Source organism: Camellia sinensis, chromosome 14 (assembly GCF_055761805.1).
Source record: "Camellia sinensis isolate YWXY chromosome 14, ASM5576180v1, whole genome shotgun sequence".
In the NCBI taxonomy this organism is placed as follows: Eukaryota; Viridiplantae; Streptophyta; class Magnoliopsida; order Ericales; family Theaceae; genus Camellia; species Camellia sinensis.
Window position 1 is genome coordinate 25,962,522 of NC_138974.1, and position 25,792 is coordinate 25,988,313.

The 25,792-nt window shown below is 35.2% G+C and overlaps 1 protein-coding gene and 2 long non-coding RNA genes across 17 annotated transcripts; all 3 read right to left on the reverse strand.

The window, feature by feature from the left end:
- Positions 1–969: 969 nt before the first annotated feature.
- On the reverse strand, positions 970–10,086 carry LOC145806740 (uncharacterized). 2 transcript variants are annotated; one of them, XR_014350231.1, is made up of 5 exons: positions 9,426–10,086; positions 2,269–9,154; positions 1,871–2,178; positions 1,489–1,796; positions 970–1,403 (listed from the first exon to the last, which is right to left on the reverse strand). It is a non-coding gene; the product is annotated as an uncharacterized LOC145806740 (long non-coding RNA). The 2 variants fall into 2 exon arrangements; XR_014350230.1 differs by having other exon boundaries at positions 2,269–9,167.
- A 1,528-nt stretch (positions 10,087–11,614) lies between these two features.
- On the reverse strand, positions 11,615–16,581 carry LOC114300345 (cysteine proteinase inhibitor A). Of its 3 annotated transcripts, none has more exons than XM_028245231.2 (4): positions 16,434–16,581; positions 16,143–16,260; positions 13,266–13,473; positions 11,615–11,827 (listed from the first exon to the last, which is right to left on the reverse strand). In XM_028245231.2, exons 2-3 carry the CDS (start codon positions 16,242–16,244, stop codon positions 13,270–13,272), a joined length of 306 nt encoding a protein of 101 aa, XP_028101032.1. In that variant the 5' UTR covers positions 16,245–16,260; positions 16,434–16,581; the 3' UTR covers positions 11,615–11,827; positions 13,266–13,269. The 3 variants fall into 3 exon arrangements, with proteins under 3 accessions (XP_028101032.1, XP_082760646.1, XP_082760647.1); XM_082904520.1 differs by having other exon boundaries at positions 16,143–16,318; positions 16,434–16,551; XM_082904521.1 differs by lacking the exon at positions 16,434–16,581 and having other exon boundaries at positions 16,143–16,413.
- Positions 16,582–19,951: 3,370 nt separating this feature from the next.
- LOC114300331 (uncharacterized) lies at positions 19,952–24,754 on the reverse strand. 12 transcript variants are annotated; one of them, XR_014350227.1, is made up of 6 exons: positions 24,285–24,754; positions 23,984–24,016; positions 22,693–23,900; positions 20,726–20,790; positions 20,493–20,604; positions 19,952–20,226 (listed from the first exon to the last, which is right to left on the reverse strand). It is a non-coding gene; the product is annotated as an uncharacterized LOC114300331 (long non-coding RNA). The 12 variants fall into 12 exon arrangements; XR_014350225.1 differs by having other exon boundaries at positions 20,539–20,604; positions 24,285–24,753; XR_014350228.1 differs by having other exon boundaries at positions 20,503–20,604; positions 24,285–24,753.
- Positions 24,755–25,792: the final 1,038 nt, after the last annotated feature.

The following is a 25,792-nucleotide window of genomic DNA, read 5'->3' on the forward strand; positions in this document are numbered from 1 at the left end:
AACCTTAACCACCTTCATCAACCTCATTAACACCCCAGTTGAAGAAATCATTCTCCACAAACCTGATGAAATCTTGGCCTGTCTTTCTGCTGTTCTAAACCTCTCCCCTAATCCTTTCAACCCCATTCAACTAAAGCAATTGGCCAAGATCATCACGGAATGGCCAGCCCTTTCACAGATGGTTCAGACTTGCTCGAAGGATATTCAAACCAAAAAAGATTTCCTAAACCAAGCCCATACCATATCTACTTCACTCAAACTCAATGACCAAACCTCTGCAACCATTCTTGAGCAACACTCAGCACTTGAACTTGAGGAAACCAAACTCATGGCAGAACTTGCCTCTGTCTGGCAAAGAAAGGCTCATCTGTAGCAGCAACATGACAAGCTTAATCAAGAAGCAAGGATGATGCTCTCCCAAATTAGACATGGTCCTGCATCAATTCAGACAACTAAAGCTGAGTTGGACCAAGCCCAAGCCATGCTGGCAGATGCTCAATCAGAATGGGGTGTTCTAGCCATTTTCTTCCCCAAATCCTAAACTAGTTTATATATATATATATATATATATATATATTTGTATTGTACAGAATGCGTGCTATCTTTCAAACCATTGTGCAAACTTGTTCATTAATGAATATCAATACTCTGTTTTTGAATGGTCTGTTGCATGATTGTTTATTTTGTTGTGCAATTTTTCTCCCTTTGTGCAATGTTATGAAGTAATCAACTCTCCTTCAAAGTTTCCCACATGGTTGGATAATACTTCTTCACATATTTTCCGTTTATATATCTTCTATGTGGTTACCCTTCCAAGGATTGGTTTATGTAAAGGATGTCACAGTTTGGAAGTAGTTTTGTGAAATTCAACAAGACATACCAACATTTTTGCCGCGTTAAGCTTGTCGGTGTCCAGTGTGGCAGATGCCAATGAGTCAAATAGGTACACCACACGGTCAAGCATATCTATTTATACGCACAACCAATGTATTCCTCTATAATTGAAAGGCATGTAAATGTACACATAAACACAAGTGAAGACATTGTTTAGAGGCCATTCGAACATCTACTCACTTCCATATTTACATTGACATTCATATTAATGGGATCGACATTCATATGAAATCTACTCTAATGGGATGGACATTGATATTACCTTCTCACATGCATCAAGCACACCAGTATATCTGTCATGTACATATAAAACGATTTGAATTATAGATTAAACGATACAGATTAAACGATTAAACGATACAGATTAAATACTCAGCAAACCATACACATTAAACGATTTGAATTATCGATATAGATGGTTTAATCGTTTAAGAGGGAAAAGCCATGAGGACCTTCAAGTTCTTTCTCAGACATTGGTCGTGGAGATAAGTCATGTATTATGTCTGTCCCTGTAAATTGGAAAAGAAGAGCAGTTACTTAAAGAGAAGTTTTTTTTTTTTTCAAACGAACAGTCACATTTGTATTTCTATTTACCTTGGTTGTTGTGAACTTCTGGTTGACGGGATTTTGTATTGTCATCTGTTGGAGAGGATTGGCTATTGATTAAAATGTTAAAATCAATCATCTTTGATTGTTTGTTTGAAGTTTGGGAATTTGAGGCGTTGGATGGTGATGGTTGAGGGCTAAAGACAGAAGGGGCAATAATAGGCTCAGTGTCCCCTGGGTAATCAACCTCCATCGAGAGAGCCCCAACTGTGACATCCTGAGAGCAATAGGAGGAGGTTCTAGCTGTGAATTGTCTCATCATCAACAGCAGTAATGAGTAATCTCCTTCTTTTTCTCTGCACAAAAGTAAGTGATCAGTCGGGCGTGAATGGAAATTGAGATGATGTAAATATGTAAAGTAAAGGCATACTTGGTAGAGCCGCCCTGAAGGATTTGATGTTGTTTGGCCAACTATTTAGCTGAAAGGGATATCCCAATCACTTAGGTCTGTACTTAGAGCAGGAGTAGTGGAAGGCTCTTCTCTCTTCATCGTCGTGACCTCTGTCTTGACAAGGGTACGGGTGGTAGTTCCTCTCTGTGCTTCTGTCTGCGAGGCTACCAAAGAGTCTCCCATTAATTTCGAAACTGATGGGGTGTTTGCCTGAGTAGTTGGATCCATTGGAGCCTTGCCTTTATGTTAGTCCCTAACCAATGGTTCAGTAACAGGCCCAATTTTGGCTGTCAAAGGTCAAACAAGTTAGTGTTGTAGAGAAAAAAAAAAATGGGCATGAGACAATTAGGGATATGAAATATATGAAGGAAGGGTACCTGTAGCCTTAAGGTTGGAAGACGAGGATTTGGGGCCCTGATTATCAATACAAGTATCGTGAAAGCAGGTTTCAAGTGGCTTATAGAAAATAATGGCAGTCACAAGTCCCTACCAATGGTCAAAAACAGTGGAGCAGTCCGAAGCATGTTTGAAGAAGAAGGGGCCAAAATATTGGAAAAGTTTGGTGTTCTCTGTCAGAATGGATTCAGCTTGCCTAGGATCTTTGAAGTAGATTCTGGACCCAATTTCCTCATGGATGGTTGGGTGGAAATAAGGATAAGGGATACCCTAGGAAAGACCTAATTGCCTAGACCATTGATTGGGACAGTGTGTCTCAAAACTGCAATTCGACATCTTGGTGGAGGATATGGAACAACCAACCAAGACATGTCTACAGGTAAGAATGTGTCTCCAGGCCTCATTTTGTGCTTGGACTTGCTCATTGTCTAAATCAGAAGGGTCTATGAAGAGGAAGCGAAGTCTACTGGAGGAGAATTGAAAGTTTTGAAATGGCATGTATAAGTTGGAAGGTCTTTTCAAAGGAAGGTTGCAAAACAAGGCAAGATGATTTCTGAAAGTGAGGATGTGTTGACTGTTATAAGTAAGCAATTGTTCAGCATAGGAGTGAAAAACTAGTTTCAAGGTGTTAGGTGGTGGGGATCGTGCCTCAGGGAAATAGGCATACAACCAAGCTTGGAAGAGCCAGAAGGGTCCACCACAATTGCCAGAAATCTTCTTGTTGACAAAGGAAAATAGGGCCTTGTAAAGGGTGGCAAGAAGATAAGGGGCTAAAGCCATAGCTTGGCCATCTTGCATACACAAGGCAAGGGAGAGGCGCTCATTGGTGATCTTGTACCCAGGGATACAAAAAAAAAAAAAAAAAACTGACAAAGCCAAAGTAAGTAAAAAGCAGTTCTTTCTTGGTCCTTTACAGGGGAACCAGGCTTGTCTTTGTATCTCTGGGTGTAATCTGTATAGCTCATGTCAGTGTTTAAATTAAAGGTCACTTTTGGAGGATCAAGGAGAGCATGAATTTCATTGCCCAAGATTGGGAGACCAGTCAGGTTAGCTACATCTAAGATGGTAGGGGGAATCATACCAAAATTGAGGAGAATGAGGTTACAAGATTGTGACCAAAAGCATGCAGCAGCAGCAATTAGCCCTTTGTCCATGTCATATTTCTTGGTCGACAGTCTAATTGCTTCACAAATGCCCTGGTGCTTCCATACTTTAGAGTCATGACTTTCAATTCTCCTAGCCCAGCTTTGCCAAACAGAGTCTGGTGACCTCCAGCCTCTGCCTGGGTTTTTGCTGACATTTCAGTTAGTCCACTTAAGTCTAGGTTGGTTGAGAATAAGGTTCTCACCATTACCAAGGGGATAGTATGGAGCTAGCTTGTCTAGGAAGTAAGACGTGAAGGTAAGGCCTAGAGTAGCCTTAGCGACAGAGCTTGTGCTGGGCAATAGGGTAATACCTAATTTCAGAGGAGCGATACGTGCTCTGATAGGGTCTGGGAAGCGGAGTAAGTCTTCATTGTTCTCCTCAGATGGAGATGGTTGAGATTTTTTGGGCGCTATGGCTTAGGGTTTTGTGGTGCTGTGGTTTTGAACTGCAATGCTTGAGAAAAAGGAGCACAGTCTGAGGGGTTCGAATCAGAGGGAAATGAAGTGGTTTGAAGTTGAAAAGGTGAGTCTTTTATAGCTTATGGTGGGGCCAATATATTTAAATGCTCTTATATTGGGCTGTAGTTTATGTTTGTTTTGGGCTCGTATTAAGAAATTTACTATTGGATTTATTTCTTGGGCTCAGGGGAATAAATCTCTTGGCTAAGTACAAATTGGGCCCAAACAATGGCCCCCTTGTTCGAGTTAAATATCATATGACTTGGACCCCCACAAGGGGGGCACCCCCATGACCATCTCTCTCTCTGTTTAGCCAGTTTTTTTTTTTTTCCTTCTCCTCCACTCACCAACCCCCACTTGTGTGTAGGGGGTGGTGGGGGTGGTGATTGGAGGGGGTCTCAATCACTTCCCCAGATGGTCCACTTAATGGAGGACACGTGGCCAAGTCTGAAGGAATGTCCACTAGTTGAAAGTGGGTTCTCTGTATGTGGGTCACCTACAAGTGATGGGGGCAGTTTTTAGCACTAGTCATGGAGTTAGTGGGCACAATTTCAGGAGGAAGCATGGGACAAAGCAGGAGCCTTGCTCTGTCGACAGAAGTTTCAAACAGTTGGTGGCCATGAAATAAACAGAAGAAATGGGAGATTGACAGATAGAAGTGGAGGTTTAGTATACTTGGAAAGCCTAGAAGGGAGATCGTGTGTTTTGATATATGTATACTATTTTTATGGCCCATCATTGCATGATCCCACACGTCTACACCATAACTGCCACTGTAATTGCCCTCTGACTTCAAATCTTCAAGTCCCCTCTGCCAAATATTGACTCTTCTCTGTCGACCTTCATTTTCACCATTGTGGGGGCAAGTCCATGAGACAAAAATCGATAGAATATTGTCCACTAAACACAACCACAATCCTTGCAAACTGGGCCACTGAACCACAACACTTGGCCACTCACTGTAACTCCCCCCTGACTTTGAATCATCAAACTCTGCCAAATATTGAATTTTTCCTCTAATTTAATCAATATATTCAATGGCGGTAAACTTATTAATATTTGAAATAACCTTTTTTCTGGATTGTAATGACTTAAACACAATTGTTGTCCTACATTTTACGTAACCACAATACACAACTTATTTATATCGAAAACAAAATATACATCTCGGGTTTATAATCATAAAAATGGAAACTACTTTTTTTTTTTTAAAAGTTCACTCATATTTTCAGCTAAATTATGATTAGTTATTTTTAAAAAATTCCTCTTTGCAACTATTTTTCCCACATCCTGCCGACAGCTACTCCATTCAATTGAGGACACATGGCAAGTCCACCGGAAGACATGGGTAATCAACTAACATTAAATCTTGCATGCCACCTGACTTACACGGTAGAATAGGTACTGGCAGTGCTCATGGATTTAGTGGCCAACCTCCAAAAGGAAACATGAACAAATTGGGAGTCTGTATTTGTCGAGGAAAGGCTAAAAGGACTTGGGCACAGGTGGCAACTTCAATGATATGCACTTCGACAGGTACAAGTGAATGTTTTATGTGATTTCAAGACATGGAAATGACCGTACAGTTACAGAAGTTGCACAGAAGTAGTTGTAGATTCGGCAGATCATGGGGTCATGGGAAATAAGAGCTATAAAGGGCAGAAGGTTTGCAGAGAGAGAGGACATGAACAACAACACAACAACTTACTTTCTACATTGTAACTTCTGAGTAGTTTTTTCCCTTCGCATTTTTACTTTGTCACTGGGTGAACTTTGGTGATTTCAACATCGAATCAGCAAAGGTTTATCTTCTACGATTTGTTACCATCAGCTCATATCAGAAAGTTCATTTTACTTGTTTACTTTGTTACCATCAGTTCATCGAAAGAAGTCTTCATCATTTTCAGGCATTCGAACCAACATCACAATTGCTTGATTTTCTTCTTTAACTTGTCAACTTTAAATTACTACTTGGTTGCTGTCGATATAGGCCCACTATAATTTTACTGACAATAAATCCATCACTTTCATAGTTAACATGAAATAATTTTACAACTCTTGTTCGTAACTCGTAATTCATATAGCAATCGGCATAGAGATAAAGTAAATGAGTTCGTTGGGTTACTTTCTCCAAGTAACACCCAAAATTAACTACCACTTGGATTATATACAAAATGCATGTGCTGGGATGTAATTTTGCAAAACCACATCGACAAAATTCGTATTTTACTTGAAATATAATACCAATTTACCGAAACAAGTCATAACAAATCAATACGAAGCCAAGCACATCGTTAGTTGATAAACCACACCGCAAAAAACTCTTCAGTTAGATCCAACCAAACATGGAGCAGAAACAAGCAACCCGCAATAGGAATCTTGGAACACAGACATAAGCCAATTTCCAACCCAAAACAATACACAAACAACCCATATATATCTCACCTTCAATTAGTTTTCAAAATAACAAGTCACTACAAACACAAATGACAACATCACTCTAAACAATATGGGAAATTTACAACTTGTGGCCTTGTACATAAGTAACGTTTTTCCATTTCCTGGCATTGTATGTAACCAATTATTTACATGTTATGTACAGCAATCCGTGCAAAATGAAAACTACATACATATCTACCCTGTTCTTCGCAATGATGTGTTTTCAATAGCTAGTACTGTCTACCTAATAAATTAAGGGAATAAGTAAATCACACAAATTATACAATTACTTGATTCACCTCATCAATTGTGGTCGAATCATTTTTGTACGCTGCTGCTTCGATACTACCGTATTGGCCCATAGGTTGTTTGGAATCAGGAGAAACAAAGCAAAATAATCATCGTTGCTTAATGTGCGGTATACTTGGATCCACCAACCTAGTTTTGCAGCGAATGGGCAATGACTCCACATTGTACTCACGGTCAGTGATATGGGTTGTATCTGCATCTGAGTTACAACCCACTATTCACCTAAACCGAACCTTAGGACACGTTCGCTTGTGTACCCAATGCATTTGCAATTCCTACATTTGCAATTCCTACATTTTCTTAGTCTTCGACAGTTGGACGAGGCCCATCCCAGGTTCTCTTTTGTCTTCACAAGATCAGGATCTTCTACTCCAAATTGTCGTGGGATTGAATGTTTCCCTTTGTCTCTATCCCCATCGTTCAGATTCCTCTCATATAACTCCTTCATATGGCTTCTCATCAGAAGACATACATCCCTAGCTTCTTTGAAACCTTCCGTTGATTACGAGGCATAGAAACACATTTCATTGTAGGAAGAACTCAATATCTCATACCTAGTCGTCTGTATTGTAGTGCTATCAATTGAGGGTTAAGGCCATTGCTAGCCATCCTTGCTTGTAGCCCTTGTCCATCTATATAGCACACAAGTTGGGGGAATTTGTATTGAATTTTCAGCTTTCATAACACATATCATGTGACAGCAAGGTAGCCCCAACAACTCAAACTTCATGAAAGAACATCTCATTGCAGCATCCACTGGATTGTGTGTTACTATCCATGATCTATCCTTCACCTTGTACTTATGAATATAGTAGCATTTCGAACCATCCCGCAAAGGGAACACATCCTTGACATTTAACTTCCCTTTTTCTAAGATTTCATCACGGAACATTCTAAATATATTTCAGGTGAATAGCTCAGCTCCATGTCTCTCTATATCTCGCAATGGAGTAATCAATACCGAAAAAGTGTAATTTGTTTCAGCATCATCTCCAGCCTTATTATACCTTATCCTTGCAAGAGCCCGATCATAGTGCCTAACAAATTCATATAGCTTCAATTTGTGTTGGAGGAAGTGATTGAAATAAGCATTCATATTCTCCGAGCGCTGAGTGCTCTTCATCCCAGTCAAGAAATGTCCAGGCATATATGCCTCAGCCCACATATGATGCTTCTCATATGTCTCCAACACCCAGCTGTTGGTTTGAAGTCCAAATTTTTCGACCATTCTCGTCCAGCCATGCTCAAACTTTGCCTCATCCGTTTCCATGTCCATGCACTACTTGAAAGTATGTGCAAAGCTACTTTTGTGAACATTTGAAACAACATTTTTCCCAAGATGCCAATTACATAGTCGATGTCTTGTGTCTGGAAATACACTTCTGATTGTCTCTCGCATCGCCTTATCCCCATCTATCAGTACGGACACATGTGTTTTATTGCCCATGGCCTCCATAAATATTTTCAAAACCCATGTGTATGTATCAATTGTCTCATTAGCTAGCAAAACACATGCAAATATCGTGGTCCTAAAGTGGTTAGTCACACCAGCCAACATGACAAAAGGTTTCTTGTACGCATTGGTTCTGTAAGTTGAGTCAATTATCAACACATCACCAAACTTTGCGTAGTCAGCCCGCGATTTCGAATCTGCCCAAAACAGATTTTGTAACTTGTTATCCTTACACACATCATACTTGTAAAAAAAATGTGCGTCAACATCAAGTTTTGCACATAGGTAAATGAACGCACCTTGCGCATCACCATCCTCAACTTCTACTTTATGTTCGGCTTGAATATGGTTGTGCAGATCCGTACGAATGAAACCAACATTCTCATAAGACCCGGATTGATTTACCATATAGTCCGTGATTTGGCTAGTCTTCACGCTGACGTTGCGCATAGCCATTGCTTGAGCTTTGTCAGCGCTTTTTAAACCGCGATGTGACCTCGGATACATCACACAGTGTTGTTCCGCTAATTCATGCTTGTGGTCTGCAACGAAGTGAGTCACAACATACTTTCCCCCTTCACCAGCATCTGCATCGTACCGTATGCGAAATTGGGCTTTGTAACCTACTCTTGTTAGTGCCTTGGGAGCTCTACTCTTCTCAGCAACACGGTCCAAGTATTTTGATAATATCTGACCTTCCCTTGAACACAACCACAGCCTACTAACAACCTTTCCCTATTTATTTATGTTAAATCTGGATTTTCGTATACTAAATCCCTTGGCTTTAGCATACGGATTGTAGAAAGCTTCTCCATCTTCGACCGAATCAAATTTCTGTTCCAGAATAGCACAAACAACATCACCAACCATGTCATTGCGATGAGCATCGCCAACCGTTTCTTGTTTCACATCAGCTCCGCTATCTTCAACGTTCTGTTGGTTGCTTCTTCATTGATCGGACCAGTTTCGCAACCATGATAAGGTTCCGCCCGACTTTCATTGATCAAACGAATGTCATCTGCTTTATTTGAAATGTCATAATCATCACCTTCCCTTTAACTTCTGTCGGGCCATACTACACATGACATTAGTACAAACAATTACTTGATGACCGAAAAATGTTAACACAAACACAAACACAAACATGACATTTTCACACGGTTTAATTGTTTGTGCAAACACAAACACTCACTTGAGAGGGAGAAATGTTAGTTGCCAATGGAGGGGTTTCTATTTGAGCGAAGCATAGAGCGGTTGAAGTTAGGATAGGGGTTTAGTTGAAGGAAAATAGCTGAAGTGAAGAGGCCGGAGAGAGAGGGAGACAGCTCCATACCTCATATCTAGTTAGAGAGAATGCCTTCACTTCAGCAATGGAACCAACACAACCTTATAGTCCCGTTGTTGTTGGAAATCGCCCGTTATACTGTTCCCTACAGAGCTTCATCAATGGAACCCAGCAGGGGCTTCTCACTGTTAATAGAAATCAAGGGTTACACTGACTCAACCTTACACAAAGAGGAGAACAGAGAGAGATAGAGACGAAATAGAGAGAGTAAGTGGGATGCAATCATGCAAATACAAGCATTAATTGGTTGCCCTGTTTTCAACTTTTTCATGATTAAACAATTCAATTGTCTTGATCAATTATTGTAATCTAACAGCTAAAAATTGAATTGCATATGGTGTGCAACCTTAAGGGGGTTGCACACTTAAACAACGCCCCAATATAAGATACCAAAACTAGCAAGAGTGAGAAAATCTAGAAGTTGTATTTGATAGGTAAATGTTGATTTCAGGATAGATAAGAGGATAAGTGTCACGGGTAGTTCATTATTTGTCATTTTCATTTTGTTATTCAATTTTTTGATTTAAACAAATTTTGCTAGATTGAGTTTCACACCAAAAAAAAATAAAAATAAAATATATATATTATTATATGGAAAACTAAAAAAATATAATTAGTAAAAAATAACAATAATAACAATAATAATAATAATAATTATATTATTATTATTATTAAGTTTCACATAATTTACGATATCATCTAATATATGGCAAACTAAAATTATGAAACCCTTAAAAAATAATAATGTATTTATATTTTATCATAGGTGAAGTTTTTGTTCCTAAAAATAAAAATTAAAAAGTACAATTTTATAATTTATCATAATTTTTATTTAACTTTTACTAATTACATTTTATTCATGTTATTGTTATTTAGAACTTAAAACATAGCATTAATGATAGGAGGAAAAAAAAAATAAACGAAATTGTGATAAAAACAATTAAATTTAATTAATTTTATTTTTTTATTATTTAATTTTAATTTTAAAATTAATTATTAATTATTTATTTGAAACCGTGAATAGCACAGATATTACACTAGTATATATAAGATATATACAAATGCAATTACCATTCAATTTCTGGTGAAATCAAGAAGAATTGTGATTTATATATGTATATGTATAATATTGATCTTTACTTTCTCTAATTGTAGTTTAGTGGGCAAAGCAAACAGAGATTGGATTTCTAATGCTCTCTGTAATTGTAGTTTAATGGGTAAAGCAAATAGAGATTTGATTTCTAATGCTATGCTTTCTATGCCAAACAATCAGACTTCTCCAAAAACTCACCTCCCAAAACTACAATTCATTCCATTCAGAACTCAATGTTACTCTCTTTAGGTGGTCGTTACACCCAAATTCCCGCCCATCACTGTCGCAGCCATCACCGCCTACCACCACCCTTTGAAAACTCTACATCTAGGATTAGGGTTCAGGATTTCGGAAGTGGAGAAAGAAGTAGAGGCGGAGAGAAGGGGCCTGGTGGACAACGACAGAAGAGGGGTGAGATGGAGAGGGGCGGCAGCCGAAGATGGTGCCAACGGCGAGTGAGGCGTTGTATGCATGTCTGTTTAGGTTTGTGTTATTTTTATTTTTTTTAATTTATTGTTTTTTGTTGGGAGTCTTAAGCAAAATGATGTCATTTAGTTCAAATGCAAGAAAACTCTAGAGAGATCCACTCCAGAGGATCTAAACACCTACTCAAGAGTCGTAGCATTGTGGATAAGAGTTCACTTCCGTCTTTCGAAAAAAACTATTTTCGTTACTCAAATCTGCACTACTAAGAATGCTAGCAACAAGCCTTTAAATTGGACCAAGTAAACATTCCTAGCTAACCTTTCTATAATTTTGTAAAATTTAGCCTCAATCCTTTTTAACAAGACCTGAAAATCATTCTTGGTTTACAACCCACCAAACATTACAAGATAAATAATCTACAATGTTACATCCACCGAATTTTAATTCACTCGAATTGTCTGAATTTGTGCATGCCAGTCATCCAAGCAGATGCCACTTGACACACCGGATGACAAGGTAGACAATCACGATTGACAAAGGTGATACCGGTGATTCAGTCGGTCGTCCAGCTTACGTAATTCGAACAATTCGGGCGAACCCAAATTTAGTGGAAAAATCATTTTTCATAAATAATTACAAAAATTTTAGCGCAGCCATGTTTCGCAATGTTAAACATGCAAGTTTATTTATTTATCACAAAGGTCCTTAATTCCCGTCAAATCCAAGGCTAAAAGTTCATACAGAAAATAGAAAGTTTCAGATAGAAAACAAGATTACACAGTACTAGTAAAAACTGAAACATATAGCCCCAATATTCATTCAAATGGGTCAGAACCTTCAAAGCTTTACATCCTTCAACTGGAACCTTCACCTGGGTTTGACTGACAACATCAGTTTATGCCTTAAAAATAAACTTACAGCAAGGAACCTACCATGCTTTGCTTGCGCATGGAACACTAGTCATTAGTAGATCAAGGTTTAAAGGAACAAAAAAAAACAAAGAATTTATAAACTTCGACTACTTCTAGGACTCTAAGCATGGATATGATACAAGATTTAAATGATATGAGTCGCATGATGCAGACACATTAATAAGTCAAATTCTTCAAGAGAGACAAAACATGTAGAATCGATGCCCATAATATACAATCAATCATGTAACTGGTTACTCATTATTCACAAAGAACCACATTGATAATAGTTACATTGAATTTTCAACTAATATTAATATTCATTGAGGGGAAAAGGAGGTTATATTGTATGGACATTTAACACAGACAGGATTCATATTTTGCTTGTTCTCTATGATATGTTCAAAATTTTGAAAACATTGTTGAACTTTCACCTTTTTTTTTTAAATTAATTAATTAAAACTCCTTATTACTTACAAGTATTTACGTGGTAGAAAAGCCACATCAAATTCATGGCATGTCAAATGCACATTCAAGAACTAAGAAGCACGGACATGCGACATGTGGCACAGGTTAAATCGATCTCTATCTTCTATTTAAACTTCCTTCTGTCATCAAGGCATCTATCTCATTCTCTCTCTTGTCAACCCTAACCCTAAAGGTTAAATCTATCTCGCATATTCCAAAAGCCCCACAATCCAAAAGCCCCTCTCACGATCTGAACACCCAAAAGACAAAGCCTGATTTCATACGGCATCACACAGCGTCAACAAACTTTAAGCTTCAATAATGGTAGATTTCTAGCTTTAGAATGCTGATGGCGACAACACTGATTGGCGGCGGTGTGCAAAGACCAATTGATCTTCAAGCTTCAAGAAAGACGGTGGTGGAGACGTTGATTGCTGGCTGTGGAAGCAACGCTGATTGATCTAGGTTTGGTTGTAGAGTTTTGGTTGTCTACATCTATTGATCTCCAAGTGTAGTTTGGTTTTTGTTTTAAATTTAGTTAGGTTTTTGAGGCTTGTTTAGTGTTTTGGTATATTAGAAATCCTGTTTCTATACAACTCTTTTTGGTTCTTCTTCTTCGTTGAATATGTTGAACCCCTTCTTCTATTAAATCAGTAATCGCCTAGTGTGCACAAAATTTTTTATGTTTGGGTTTTTAATTCTGAACCCAACCAACAAACTGAAGAAGATTTTGATCTAACATGCGGTTGAAATCAGTTAGGCATATTCACAACTCAAACAGGTTCAGTCAACTGACCAATTTTAAAAAACCCGACCCAAAATCAACCTCTGGATACCCCTAATTGATTAATTAATACCATACTAACTGATGAAACATTAATCATCAAACTTAAACCACATAAAGTCATTGGGTTCCATAGTAATAGTTACCTAGCTAAGCACTAGGGTGTGAAGGAGTGTCACCGATGGGCTTGAATTCCTGCAACTCCTTGAAATTCATCCATGGCTTCACCCAGACCTTCGCTTCATAAGCTTTCTTTTGACCACCGTTGGTTGCTTCCAGTGTTATATAGTACACAGTTCCAGAAACAACCTGTTGCTTCACATTCACGACTTTGCTGAACTCAAGACAAGCATTCTGCCCACAACAGTAAAAACAAAAAACAAGAATGAAACTGCATCAATGAATTGTACACTTATAAAATTTTGATTATATGCAACTGTATATATGGACACATATACGCATAAATACAAACATCACTATAACATACACTGAATATAGGAAATATTACATAATTTGAAAAATAAAAATAATAAAAAAGCTGTCAATAAATTATCTGTTAGTTTGAATGGAAAAACATTCATCATAGTAGGATAATTATAGATAGCAGAAAAAAGTGTTATTTTCCAGCCAAAACAAACTGAGGGATCATGAGAACAATAGAATTCACTAATAGAGTAAAATGATAACCCAAAAAAATTATTTTTTGTTTGCTTTGATTCAATAGAATAATTTACACCTGAAAACAACTTATTCCTCTTGCTTTTTGATGCTTGGTTGCAGTCTTAAAATTATTTTCCTTGTAGCAAGTCCTTGAGCGTGGATAGTAGAAGAACCATCTAATTAGGAATGAAACACACACTGCAATTAACCATAGTTATTATAGGCAGTCACCTAGGCATAGCTCGCCAAACCAGGGCAGTCTCTTTGGGTTGGGCTTGGGTTTCAACTATCTTTAAGTAGCCAACGGACTTTCTATTTAAAGGCCAACTCTAAATAGAGTTTTTCATAGTTGCTTATAAATTTTGACCTATTTCATGCACAAATTGTTTAGTACATTATATTTTCATAAGGATATGCGTCAATTTTTAACTCATTAATTCTAGATATATGCTTTACTCTTTGAGCTCTATAAAAAAGAGTATTCCTCCTCTTGGCAGCCCCAAATGTGGTCGGACCAAGTGATGGGAGACGCAGGGAGTAGGCCTTGTTAGGTGGGAGCTTAAATTCGAAGCACACAAAGATGGGATTTCCTGCACTGGGTTGGATGTTGGGCCACATTGGGTAGCTACACTTAGTTAATACAAAAACCTCTATTGTCACCACTAAATTGAATAAAACTACAAGACATGAGAACGCTCCACATCCAACTATTTTTTTTTTTGGATGAAAGTTGATCGTGGTTACAGGTGGTTGGGGATTTGTGTTTATATGTAAGTTTGTCTATAATATACGTCTCACAAAGAAAACCTATAACACTGTATAGGCAATCTAAACTAACCTAGCTCAAGAAAAAAATTAAGATTAAAATCCAACTCACCTAGAGAGAGAGAGAGAGAGAGACAGAGAGAGAGAGAGTACCTAAAACGTGCATTATGAAAAGAAAGAAGATGAAGATGAAAAGGGGTTCCGACATTACGCCCATGATTGGAGGTCAGAGATGCAGATGAAGTGATAAAGGTTTATCAATCTAGCCAGGAATATTGTTTCCCCATTTCTTCCACTTTTTGCAGCTAATCTTGGGTTGGATTTTACAAGAAAAGTCATAGAGGTAGGAAGATAGTAGCGTAAAATCTTACTGGTTTATTTTTTGAAATAAATAAAAACTAAATTTAAGGTGTACCCATTTAGTAGGATCTTGGATGAGATGAGAGTAGAAACAATTCTTGCTCTACCAAAACAACCACTCTTTTCTAATTTCTACACATAATAATATACATGTATATACATGCAGATGTACAAAGACAGACACAGAGAGAGGGAGAGAGAGAGAGAGAGAGCACTTTCAACACTCAAGGCTGTTAGAGAGTCACTGTGCTACTTAACCATTTGATGCTGCACTTGCACTATCCTGTCTACTTTCTAGTGTAAAAATGAAAAATTGATTTGAAAAATCCATGAGGAAGTTCAAAATAGAATTGGCCAAAAAGCCATGTACACTGATGTAGTATTCATAAAAATAAAAAATAAAAAATCTCCCACGTGCACGTATCCATCTACAACCAATGATCTCACTCTTGGGGTTTTGTTTTGTGTGGTGCTATTGATAGATCATTGTGCATCTAATGGCTATTGATGTGTTTTCTCTTAAGAGATGGACGATGTAACATTTCCTCTATTGTACTGAGTACACATGCTAACAAAAGCCATAAAATAATGATCTCTCATTGTTAAGATTACATGTGTTTAATTTAATTATACAAATGAAAACAATACAATACTAGTATATATATGTATTGAAGAGTCTGCTCTGCAAGTAGTCACTTTTTCCTTCTAATTTCTTATAAATTTGTTTAATTTTAAATTAAAAATTATCCAGGTAAGAACTTCCTACTTGCAAATTAAACAATCACAAAACACACGTATTCTGAAAGCCCTTCTTCTCATGAAAGCAGCCTCCCAACAAAAGCCCTTTTTGACAAGTATGCTTTTAACGTTATGCACTCACTCCCCTGACAATCTGACAAAAGCCATATCATCAAACAACAAATGGGCATACTGAATTAGTCACCAACTACCTTTCAACTCATTCAAATCCACTCACATAGGCATTTCATCAAACAACCTATCAACATATTGTCTATGGAACCCACAAAACGAAAATGATCATTTTCATCACGTAATTGTTTTAGGCTGAAATTCTTTTGATCGAAAGAAACTCCCAAATAATAATAGTAAGGCATGAAAGTCGAAACCCAAAAAAAAAAAAAAAAAACATTCAGCCGAACCAAACAAAACTAGTATTTCATTTTGCCGGAAAATTAGAAGATAAAGTTTGAAGGGAGAGAGAGAGAGAGAGAGAGAACCTCTTTCTTGTTGTGTTCGTCAACGGCAAATCGAGCGAGGCTGTCGATCTCTGAGCTATTCGCACTGCCTGCCGATTCCGTAATTCCTCCGACTTTGGCCATCTCTCAATCTCTTTCTCTGTTTTACGAATTATTGCGAGGTATAAGATGCAGAGATAGAGTTCGGCCTTTATATACTATACAAAAGAACGAACAATATTAAATTAAAAAAGCATAAAAATTTAGTAGTAAAATAAAATAATAAAAAGTAAAGAATTGGAAATCGCAATCAAACGCGTAGAGGGCATTGACATTGGTTTAGTCGTTTATTGACGTCGCCGGGGCAATCTACGTGCTCTCCTTTGCCTTTGCCTTTGCCTTTGCCACCTCTCATTGGGCCCCCAGTTTTGGAAGATTGTTAAATACGCAAATGTTACTCTCCGAGACAACATTATCCACATTTGTCCCCGTTTGCCAACTGGAAATTTTTATTTTTATTTTATTTATTTTTATCCTTTTTGAACCGACACATTTGTCGCAAGTGGAGTATGGTTGATGTTAGGTTTCACAACTTTAACTTTCAATCAAAGATAAAAATAAAAAATTATTATAAGTTGTGATATTATTTTTTTTATTTTTCTATATATTTTTTTTAAAAAATTTAAAAGTTATTAAAATAATCTATTTGTAAAAAGATAAAATAGACTAAATAAATTAATAAGACAAAATATTACATTTAAATTATAATCATTTTATTTTTTTTACAAAAAAGGCAAAAAGTCAAAAAAAATCTTTCCAAACGGAGATTAGTAAAAAAATTAAAAATCATGCTAAAAAAATTCTTTCCAAAAAAACTTTTAAAGGTCCGTTTGGGAAGATAGTTTGTGGCTAAAATAGCCACAAAAGACAAAATATGTTATTTTAGCCACAACAAATAAAACATCACATCCAACCCATAATCATTACACTCTTCTCTCACAAAAAAAAAAAAAGGTCAAAAAGTCATTCCCAAACCAAACTTTTTAGCTCAGGCTAAAATAATTAAAAAAGTCAAAAAGTCAAAAAATCAACCCACTCCTCAAACCAACCCTTAATGTGTTTGTATGGTGTTGATTGAAATGGATTAGTGTGGGTTCAAGTATAAATAAATTTATAAATTTTGATAAAATTTTTAAGATTGTAATATTATATTTATTTGTGTGATATTTTGATAAATTAAAAATTATAATACTTAGGAATTATTTGAGATGATCTAAATAAATATATTTTTTGACTTTTTATGAAAATATATACAAAAAAATAGATAAGTGATATGACTCAAATAATGCATTTATCTAAATAAGGGGTCTTTTGATAATGACTTTTTTAGTTAGTTTTTTACTTTTTTGACTTTTTTTAACTTGTGACTTTTTTGTTTGTTTAGTTTTCTTGTTTGGCTTTTTGGTTTTGAAATGACAAACTTTTTGTTGGCTTTTTTGACCTTTTTTTTTTTGGTTTTTTTGTTTTTTTTTTTTGTCTTTTTGTGATTATTTAGCCCAAATAATTTGCCAAACCAGGGCTAAGTGCACTTATTTAATTTATGTCCAATAATGCCTTATTATGCAATTAATTTTTATTTTTCAATTTTGTCCACTAATAAATTTTGTTGCGATTGATTTAAAATACAATACAAATAATATCAGTTATGAGCTTACTTAATACAAATAATTCCATTTGATTACATAAATATAGAAATGTTGTATTCGGATCATAAATTTTTTTTTTTTTTAAAAAAAAGAAGATAAATGTGGGTGAAATATGACTATATTTCATTTACATTTTCCCTAAAAACAATCACTTTGCTTGGTTCTTCTTTTCCAAAAATACTTTTCGGAAAATTCTACTTTCTTGTTTTCCGTATTTTTTGGTTTTTATTGAATTTTTTTTTACTTTTTAGACATACCTAACATAAATATACCTAAAAAATAAAATAAAAAATTGTGAAAAAACTTTTAAAAATTCACTAAATACCAAAAATATAAAAAAAAAACGAGAATTCAGTATATTTTTTGTATTTTTATATATTTATTAATTTTTTAAAATATTTTTTCACAAATTTTTTATTTTTTAGATACATCTAAGTAAGGTACATCTAAAAAAATAAATAAATTGTTTAAAATTTTAAAAATATTCACTAATAATAAAAAAATACGAAAAATAAAAAATTCAATTTTCAAAAAACTTAATCTAAAAAACTTAAACCAACCACGCTGAATATAATTTAAATCTCTCCCCTAAAAACAATAGAGGGTGGATAAATACAGTTTTTAAAATTAGTGTTTCGAGGCAAGGATGGACTTAGAGTGGTTGATTGCCCCTTACAATTTAAAAAAAAAACCTAATATTTTAGTAATTAACTGTCAATTACTTTCAAATTATACAAATTCAACCTCTCTATGCTTCTAAAAATAAATAAATAAGTGATTGCATGAACCACACCTCTATATTTATAAAACATGAGTTCAAAATATAAATTTAACAATTTCAATAAAATATAATAAAAAAATTATTTTGTCACAACTCGTGTCAATAGATTAACTTATAATTACTATCTTTTATAATTCAACATAAATATTAAAAATATATATTTATTTATATATATTTTTATACTAATTTTCACATTTTATGTCAATAAGTTTTAAAATAGAATACAAATAATATCATAACGTATTGGAGATTACTAATATAACATTACTCATATAATTCAGTATAATATTTATTTTATTTTATTTTTTATATATATACCATTACTTCTAAATATATTATCCCATGTCACTCTCCACGGAAAATAATTGATGGTGGATACAGTTTCTTAAGTGCTAAGAAAGTGTTTTTCAAATTGCTAACTAGTACGTGGTGTTTCCAAGCATCTTAAGCCTCATTTTGGAATTACGTATTTTAGTTAAAAAATTTTAAAATTATTATAAATTATCATATCACTCTTTTTATTTTTTTACACAGTTTTTTTTTGTAAAAAATTAAAAAATTATTAAAATAATGTTTCCAAATAAGGGTTTAATAATGTATTAAATAGTTCTCCGTTGGCATGGGAAGTGTGAATTAGTTTAGTCTCTAAGTTAAAAAAATTACTGATATTATTTTAATTAATTATTTAGCTCAATTAGAATATCTTTCATGGTGTAACTAAAATGTATGTTAAAATATATTATATGACAAAAAATAATAAAAGTGGGATTCATTCCTATGTGTTAATGTTTGTTAGTTAATAGGTTTATGGTGTGCTCCAATGGTATACTTAGATGTGTATTTTTTATTTTTTTTATTTTTAAGATCGAGAAGAAAATCTTCATTACAAAATGGATAAAAAATCGGATCAATTTCGTACAGTGGTAACAAAAGATCTCATAAAGAGATAACAAACTTTCATTCACTACAACAAAAAAGAATTTTTACGGCGTGCATTCTACGACGTGCAGCGCGCATCATATTATGATAAGTCATAGAAAGTCATTCATTTTCAACAACATGTTTCGTACGCCATTAAAAACTATTTAACGACAGATTTTGTGTGTCAACATGCTATAGAAAAACTATTTAACGGCAGATTTTGTGCGTCGTTACTTTTTCTACAACAACTTTTACATGCCGTTAATTGGTGAGACAAATAACAACGCTGATTGCGCCATAAAATATGTAATACAACGACTCATTATACATGCCATAGAATATGCAGTTTTATTTTTTTTATTTTTAAATTCAACAGGTTCTATTTGACCAATTTTGTACAATCTAACAAATATTACAAACAAGTATCACAAAACATCAATCAATCACCAAAATATTGTTTCAAGTATAAAAAATAAACTATATCCATAAATTATGAACATCAAAAAATTATCAATATATACATTCCAAACATCCAAAAACTAACCTTAATTCAAAACCATCCAAAAAGAACTATCCTTAAATTCTAATTGTCCAAAAAGTTCTAAACAAAAGGCACATTGACTTTGACATAGTTAACCCATACTTTCCAACACCCAGGGCTAAGAAGCTCCATTTTCTAGATTGTCTTGGCTTCAATCACAAACTTTGATCCCTCCACCTTATCACAACACAAAGAAATAAATCAATGACAATAAAATGCCCAAAAACCATTCAGTGAGACATTTTCACAAACACTCGCATTTTGTATTTAGCAATACAATATCACATAGTTGGAAGTCTAAGAGAAGGGGCACTTGGGTCTCCTCAACTTTGGTAGCTAAAGAGAGACAAGAAACAGTAACAAGTTGACAATCTACAAGTGAAAATAGACTGTTGCATAAAAGGAAAATTTTTATAATAACCAATAAATGGTGAGGTAATTACAGAAGTTTACATGAAGATGCACGGGATTATAATAAAATATATCCACCTATTGGGTTTTTGAACTGCATTCATTGTAAGCAGCAGCTCCAATCAGCTTTTTCAGCTCCTCTCCCTTTAAAAGATAGGAAGTTCGGTTTCTCTTGGAGGGACTAACACACTTTAGAAATGATAGATGCAAACAAGTGTGCAATGGCAAAAAAATAATTTTACAAACATAGGAACACCACATATACCTGAGCTGTTGTAATGGGCACAGCACCAGAGTGGTCTACAAAGAACTGCTTATCTTCCCGAAGATCTACAGGAGGCAAAATAAAAGGTCATTCACTCTAAAGGACTGTTCACTTCACGCACAACATTCATATAAAAAAAAATTGCAAAACTAAAATGACAGGTTCAAAATTGATCATAACATAGAACTCAATATCCATAGACAAATGTTTTTTTTTTTTTTTAGGAGAATACGGGAAGTTGCATGGCGCAGCAGTCAGACTAAAATCCACCCAGCAATAATGAGACTCAAACTTAGGCATCACACCCAGCCAAACCTTACTCTTAATTACTGTATACAAGTTTACAAGTACAAATCTGTTGACATACAACATAACAAAATAAACATGATAAAGAGCATGATAATAGCAAAGACCTCAGTTCAAGTTGAAACATTTCCTTCCAAGTCAGTGCAGACAAGCATTACTTCTAAAGACGCCAAGAACAGAGAATATTGGTATTGGAGAAGCAATAGTTGATATTATTATCATGGGTCAGAAAAAGAAACATCAAGAAGTCTCTACATCTTGAAATGAGAATTTCAAGACTCAATTTCATTTGGTTTAGTATCTCTACCTAACAAAACAAAAATAGACTATATTCCAATAGTCTACAAAAAATGCCATCAACTTTTTCTGGTCTCATAAGCCACCTCATGGATCCAAGAATCTGAGAACAATTTTTCAATTGCCTATAGGGATCTAATGGGGTTGCCAACAACTAACTTACTCTGTCATGGTGATCCAATTAGGCTGTCAACAACTAAGACCAATTTGTCATGATAGAACTATAAATCAAACATTGCCAAATTGAAACTATTCAAATGGTTCGGTGGCAATTGACTTGGTCCAAACCAGACTGAACTTGCAACTAAAACTATCTTGTATTGTTTTTCTCTTATTAATAGCAAAATCAAATCCAGTGGTTCAGGTTTCCACCTCTAAGTACTGATGTCTATCCTGTTTATAGAGATATTAAAAATAATATACAAGGAAGCTAAATGGATCTTAGTAGCCAAAATGAAAGCTTCAATTAAAATTAAATGCTGCATAATTATGACGGTAGTAGTACATATCTAGGATTCAACACTGCCTACATGAAATACCAAAAACAATACTAAATTTGTTGACCCTGGTCATGAAATTCCACGAGCAATTCCACAAAGCTCAAAGAAATTACAAACGTGTATTTCATTAGCTAGAGAAGTGCCACAATAGCAATGAATATTAACCCTTTCTTGCAAAGTTCCAGAATATCTACATAGTGTAACTATGCAAGAAGCTATTAATTTTGAAGGAACCTAGTAATTTTATTCAGGCTCACATGGCAGCTTAGCACTTTTCAACTATAAAAGAAAAGCTTTGTGAAAAGCTTATAACTGAAACTTTCTACTACTTCCCTATTAATCCCCCAAAAACAGAAGAAGAAAAGAGAGATAGATCATGGATATTTGGGGATAAATGATGCAAAACTGAAGACGTTTCTGCAAAAACTTCCCTTCTGTATGTCAAAATGGCCTAATTATCGAGATATGCTTCAAAAGAACTTGGAAATGGGGTTAAAAATTGTTAAATATAAGTAAGTTTGCAACCATGGGCGCAAAGAAATTCTGGTGAAAACTTTCAAAGAAGAAATCTCACATTTATGACAGAATTCTAGATGCAAATGTCTGAAAATAGCCACTAGTATCACTAACTAGAACAAACGAAAAGGATAGGAAAGAGAATCTAAACAAGCCTTGTTCCCACAAGAACTATTGGAATTCCAGGAGCATAATGCCTCAATTTAGGAATCCACTGACCATCGAAAACAGAACCTCCCCAAGAAAAAAAAAAAAAGCATGTATCAACATACCATCTAATCAGACATAAAATTATCTTATGATCAGAAAAGAAAGGCATCTATCTTTACATGAAAACATTATTCTTACCTTTTTTTTGATATATTTTCATATCTAGCCTTGCTAATTAGAGAAAATGCAAGTATAAAGACATCGACCCCTCAATTGCTTAGGGGTCTTAATCTATTGTAATCCTCCTGACCTGTTCCATGAAACAAACAAGTCAAATCCAACACTTATGAAGAGTTTGTTGAAGAAGAAGATATCACTAGCTAATATGAACTTACCTGCTATATCCCAAAGCCCTAAATTAACAATGCTCTCATCCACAACCACATATGCACTAAAATTGTCAAAAACAGTCGGCACATAATCCCGTTCCAAGCTCAGTCAATTCAGACTTCAAATAGGAAAATTTCCATCATAAAAAAATTTAAAATTATCTGAACCTTCACAATTTCAAGCTTCCAAAATCAAGTGAAGAAATTCCTCCATATATGAAACATAACTAAAAATATGCAAAGCCTTTTAATGTCGACAATATTCTCCATAGTCAAAACCAGAAGATTGATAACAAAACTTTAACAGCAATTTTCTATTTCACCCAACTTCAACTAAGCAAAGTACATGGAATACTAATTTTCCATGTGAATCTTGAAAACTTTCCTTTCCTTCCCCTCTTTTACCAAACAAACAACAATGAAAAAAGACAAGTTCTTCCAAGTTTAGCCAATTCAGACTTCGAATAGGAAAATTTCCATCATAAAAAAATTAAAAATTATCAAAACTTTTACAATTTTCAAGCTTCCAAAATCAAGTGAAGAAATTCCTCAATATGTGAAACATAACTAAATCAACATTTTAATGTCTATAACATTTCCATAGTCAAAGCCAAAAGATTGAGAGCAAAACTTTAAAAGTAATTTTCTATTTCACCCATAACTTCAACTGATCAAAGTTCATGGAACCCTGAATCTTGAAAACTTTTTTTTCTTTTCCCTTTTCAACAAATAAACAGCAATGAAAAAGACAATTTCTTCAAAAAGGGCACCTATAGCCTAAAAATAACCTTAATTGAACAAATTAAAGCCCTCCCCCCGCCCCCGCCCCCCTCAAAAACAAAAAAAACCACCCTTTGATTTTCCTTCCATTCAATGAGACATTTTTGCAAACACCCACATTGCATATTTAACAATACAATATAATATCACATACTTGGAAGTCTAAGAAAAGGGGCATTCGGGTTTCCTCAACTTTGGCAGCTAAAGAGAGACAAGCAATAACAACAAGTTGACAATCTGCAAATGAAAATAGACTGTTGCATAACCAATGAAAATAGTCTGTTGTATAAAATAAAAATAATGCGAGAAATCGATCTTACCTCGACCTCAAGCAGAGCTTTCAAGTTCTCAACCTGTCAATGAGATCAAAATTCACATTCAACCAACTAATAATCTCAAAAAAATGAAGTTGAACTAGGGTTTTGGAGATTAGAGATTCATCAGATTCCTTAGTTTCACACAAGAGATTCAAAGCTTTCAAAATCAAGATAGAGAACATGAAGAAATGGATATGATAAGCAGGCAATCACTTAGTGTAGAGAATGTAAGTCCAAATTCCAGCCATAGAAGTGTAAATCAAGAATAATAAGAAGAAGTAAATCAAAGGGAGATTAGTTTTACCAGCAGACAAGTAGTCATGGTGATTAGATTTGGAGTCGATGTTGTGCATTTCAGATCGAGCATTCATGGAGATTTCTAGATCGGGGATGCAATTGCCCGAAGAGGAGAGTTAATAGATTGGGATTGGTGAGATTGATTTTGGAGAAGTAAAAATTGGAGGTTTGGAATTTTTCGAAGGTGAAGGCGAGTTTGATGAAATCTGATTTGAGAGGACATTTGAGATTGACCTCGGTGATCTGTTTGAGGACGTGAAGCTAGGAATCACGAGAGGATAGGAAGAAGCCGATTTAGGAGAGATTGAGCTTGGGAACCAGTATCGACGACGAAGATAATGATGAAGAAAGTGGAGATTCGTGGTGGGTTTTGAAGGTTGGGTTGAAGGTTAAAGCCAAAGTTGGTACTGACTTGCAATTGAATAGTTTTGAGACCAACTCAGGGTTGATTTTGTGTGTTAGGACTGAGAGTTGGGGCTTTTGATTATTATCTTCTTCTTTTTTTATTTTTTGGTGAATTGGCACCAGAAAATTTCATTTTGGTGCTATTTTTTTTTTTTTTTTGGTTATACCTTTCACGACATTCATTATGCGTCGTAAAAAGGCAATACTTTTAACGACAGGCGATGTGTGCGTCGTCAAAAGTGCAATACTTTTAACGGCAAGCGTTGTGTGCATTGTGAAAAGTGCAATACATTTCACGGCTGGCGTATGTGTGTCGTGTATAGGTGATGTATTAACGGCATGCCATATGCATGTCATAAAAAGTTTTATTATTTACGGCAAACATTGCAAGCCGTTAAAGAAATCATCGTTACTACCATTCACGACCTACGCAATAGACACGCCGTGGTTGGAAAATTATTTACGACATGCAAAAAAAGCAAGTCGTAAAAGTTAGAAACCACGGCGTGCATTTATTGTATGTCGTTGATGTGATGCCATGAAAACCCAATTTTGTTGTAATGATAGGAAGAAGAATCATAACATCCCTATAGGAAAAGAAAAAATTCTCACAAAGAAAGGACACAACCTCCACACAGGGAGGATTATTACAACAAATAACAAAAGAATAAAAAAGCAAACTAAAAACAATCAAATCCAAGTTGCCAAACGCATCCAAAGCTCCATTTGCACAAACCCTAACCCGTCCCTAGAGGTTTAGGTCATGACCGGCCAATAATCATAGATTACCTTCGGCGTCAAAGACAAATACAAATCATTAAATAATTTACAGGGCTTAGCAGAAGCAAGACTTGAAATAAATAAGTCCATTGAGACATGCTTATATGTTAAACTCCATAAAAAACTTAAAACACATTCATCATTCCATAATATTAAACTTCAACTTTAACTTCCATATGTGCAAACATGTTCTACATATAATCAAAAACAAAATGACTAAACAAAGGGTTTGACAAAAGCTTGTCTCCACTACAGACCAAGCAACGCCCCCATCACGGAGACACTTCACAATCAGCTTCTCAAAAGGGTGGACTCCTAAAAGCAACTCTA

What these genes read in the sequence shown, in the direction of transcription:
- LOC114300345 (XM_028245231.2), bottom strand. Translation starts at nt 16,244, where the DNA reads ATGGCCAAAGTCGGAGGAATTACGGAATCGGCAGGCAGTGCGAATAGC. An exon ending in ACGAACACAACAAGAAAGAG is followed by an intron (nt 13,474 to 16,142) that starts GTTCTCTCTCTC and finishes TGTTGTGGGCAG; the next exon opens with AATGCTTGTCTTGAGTTCAG.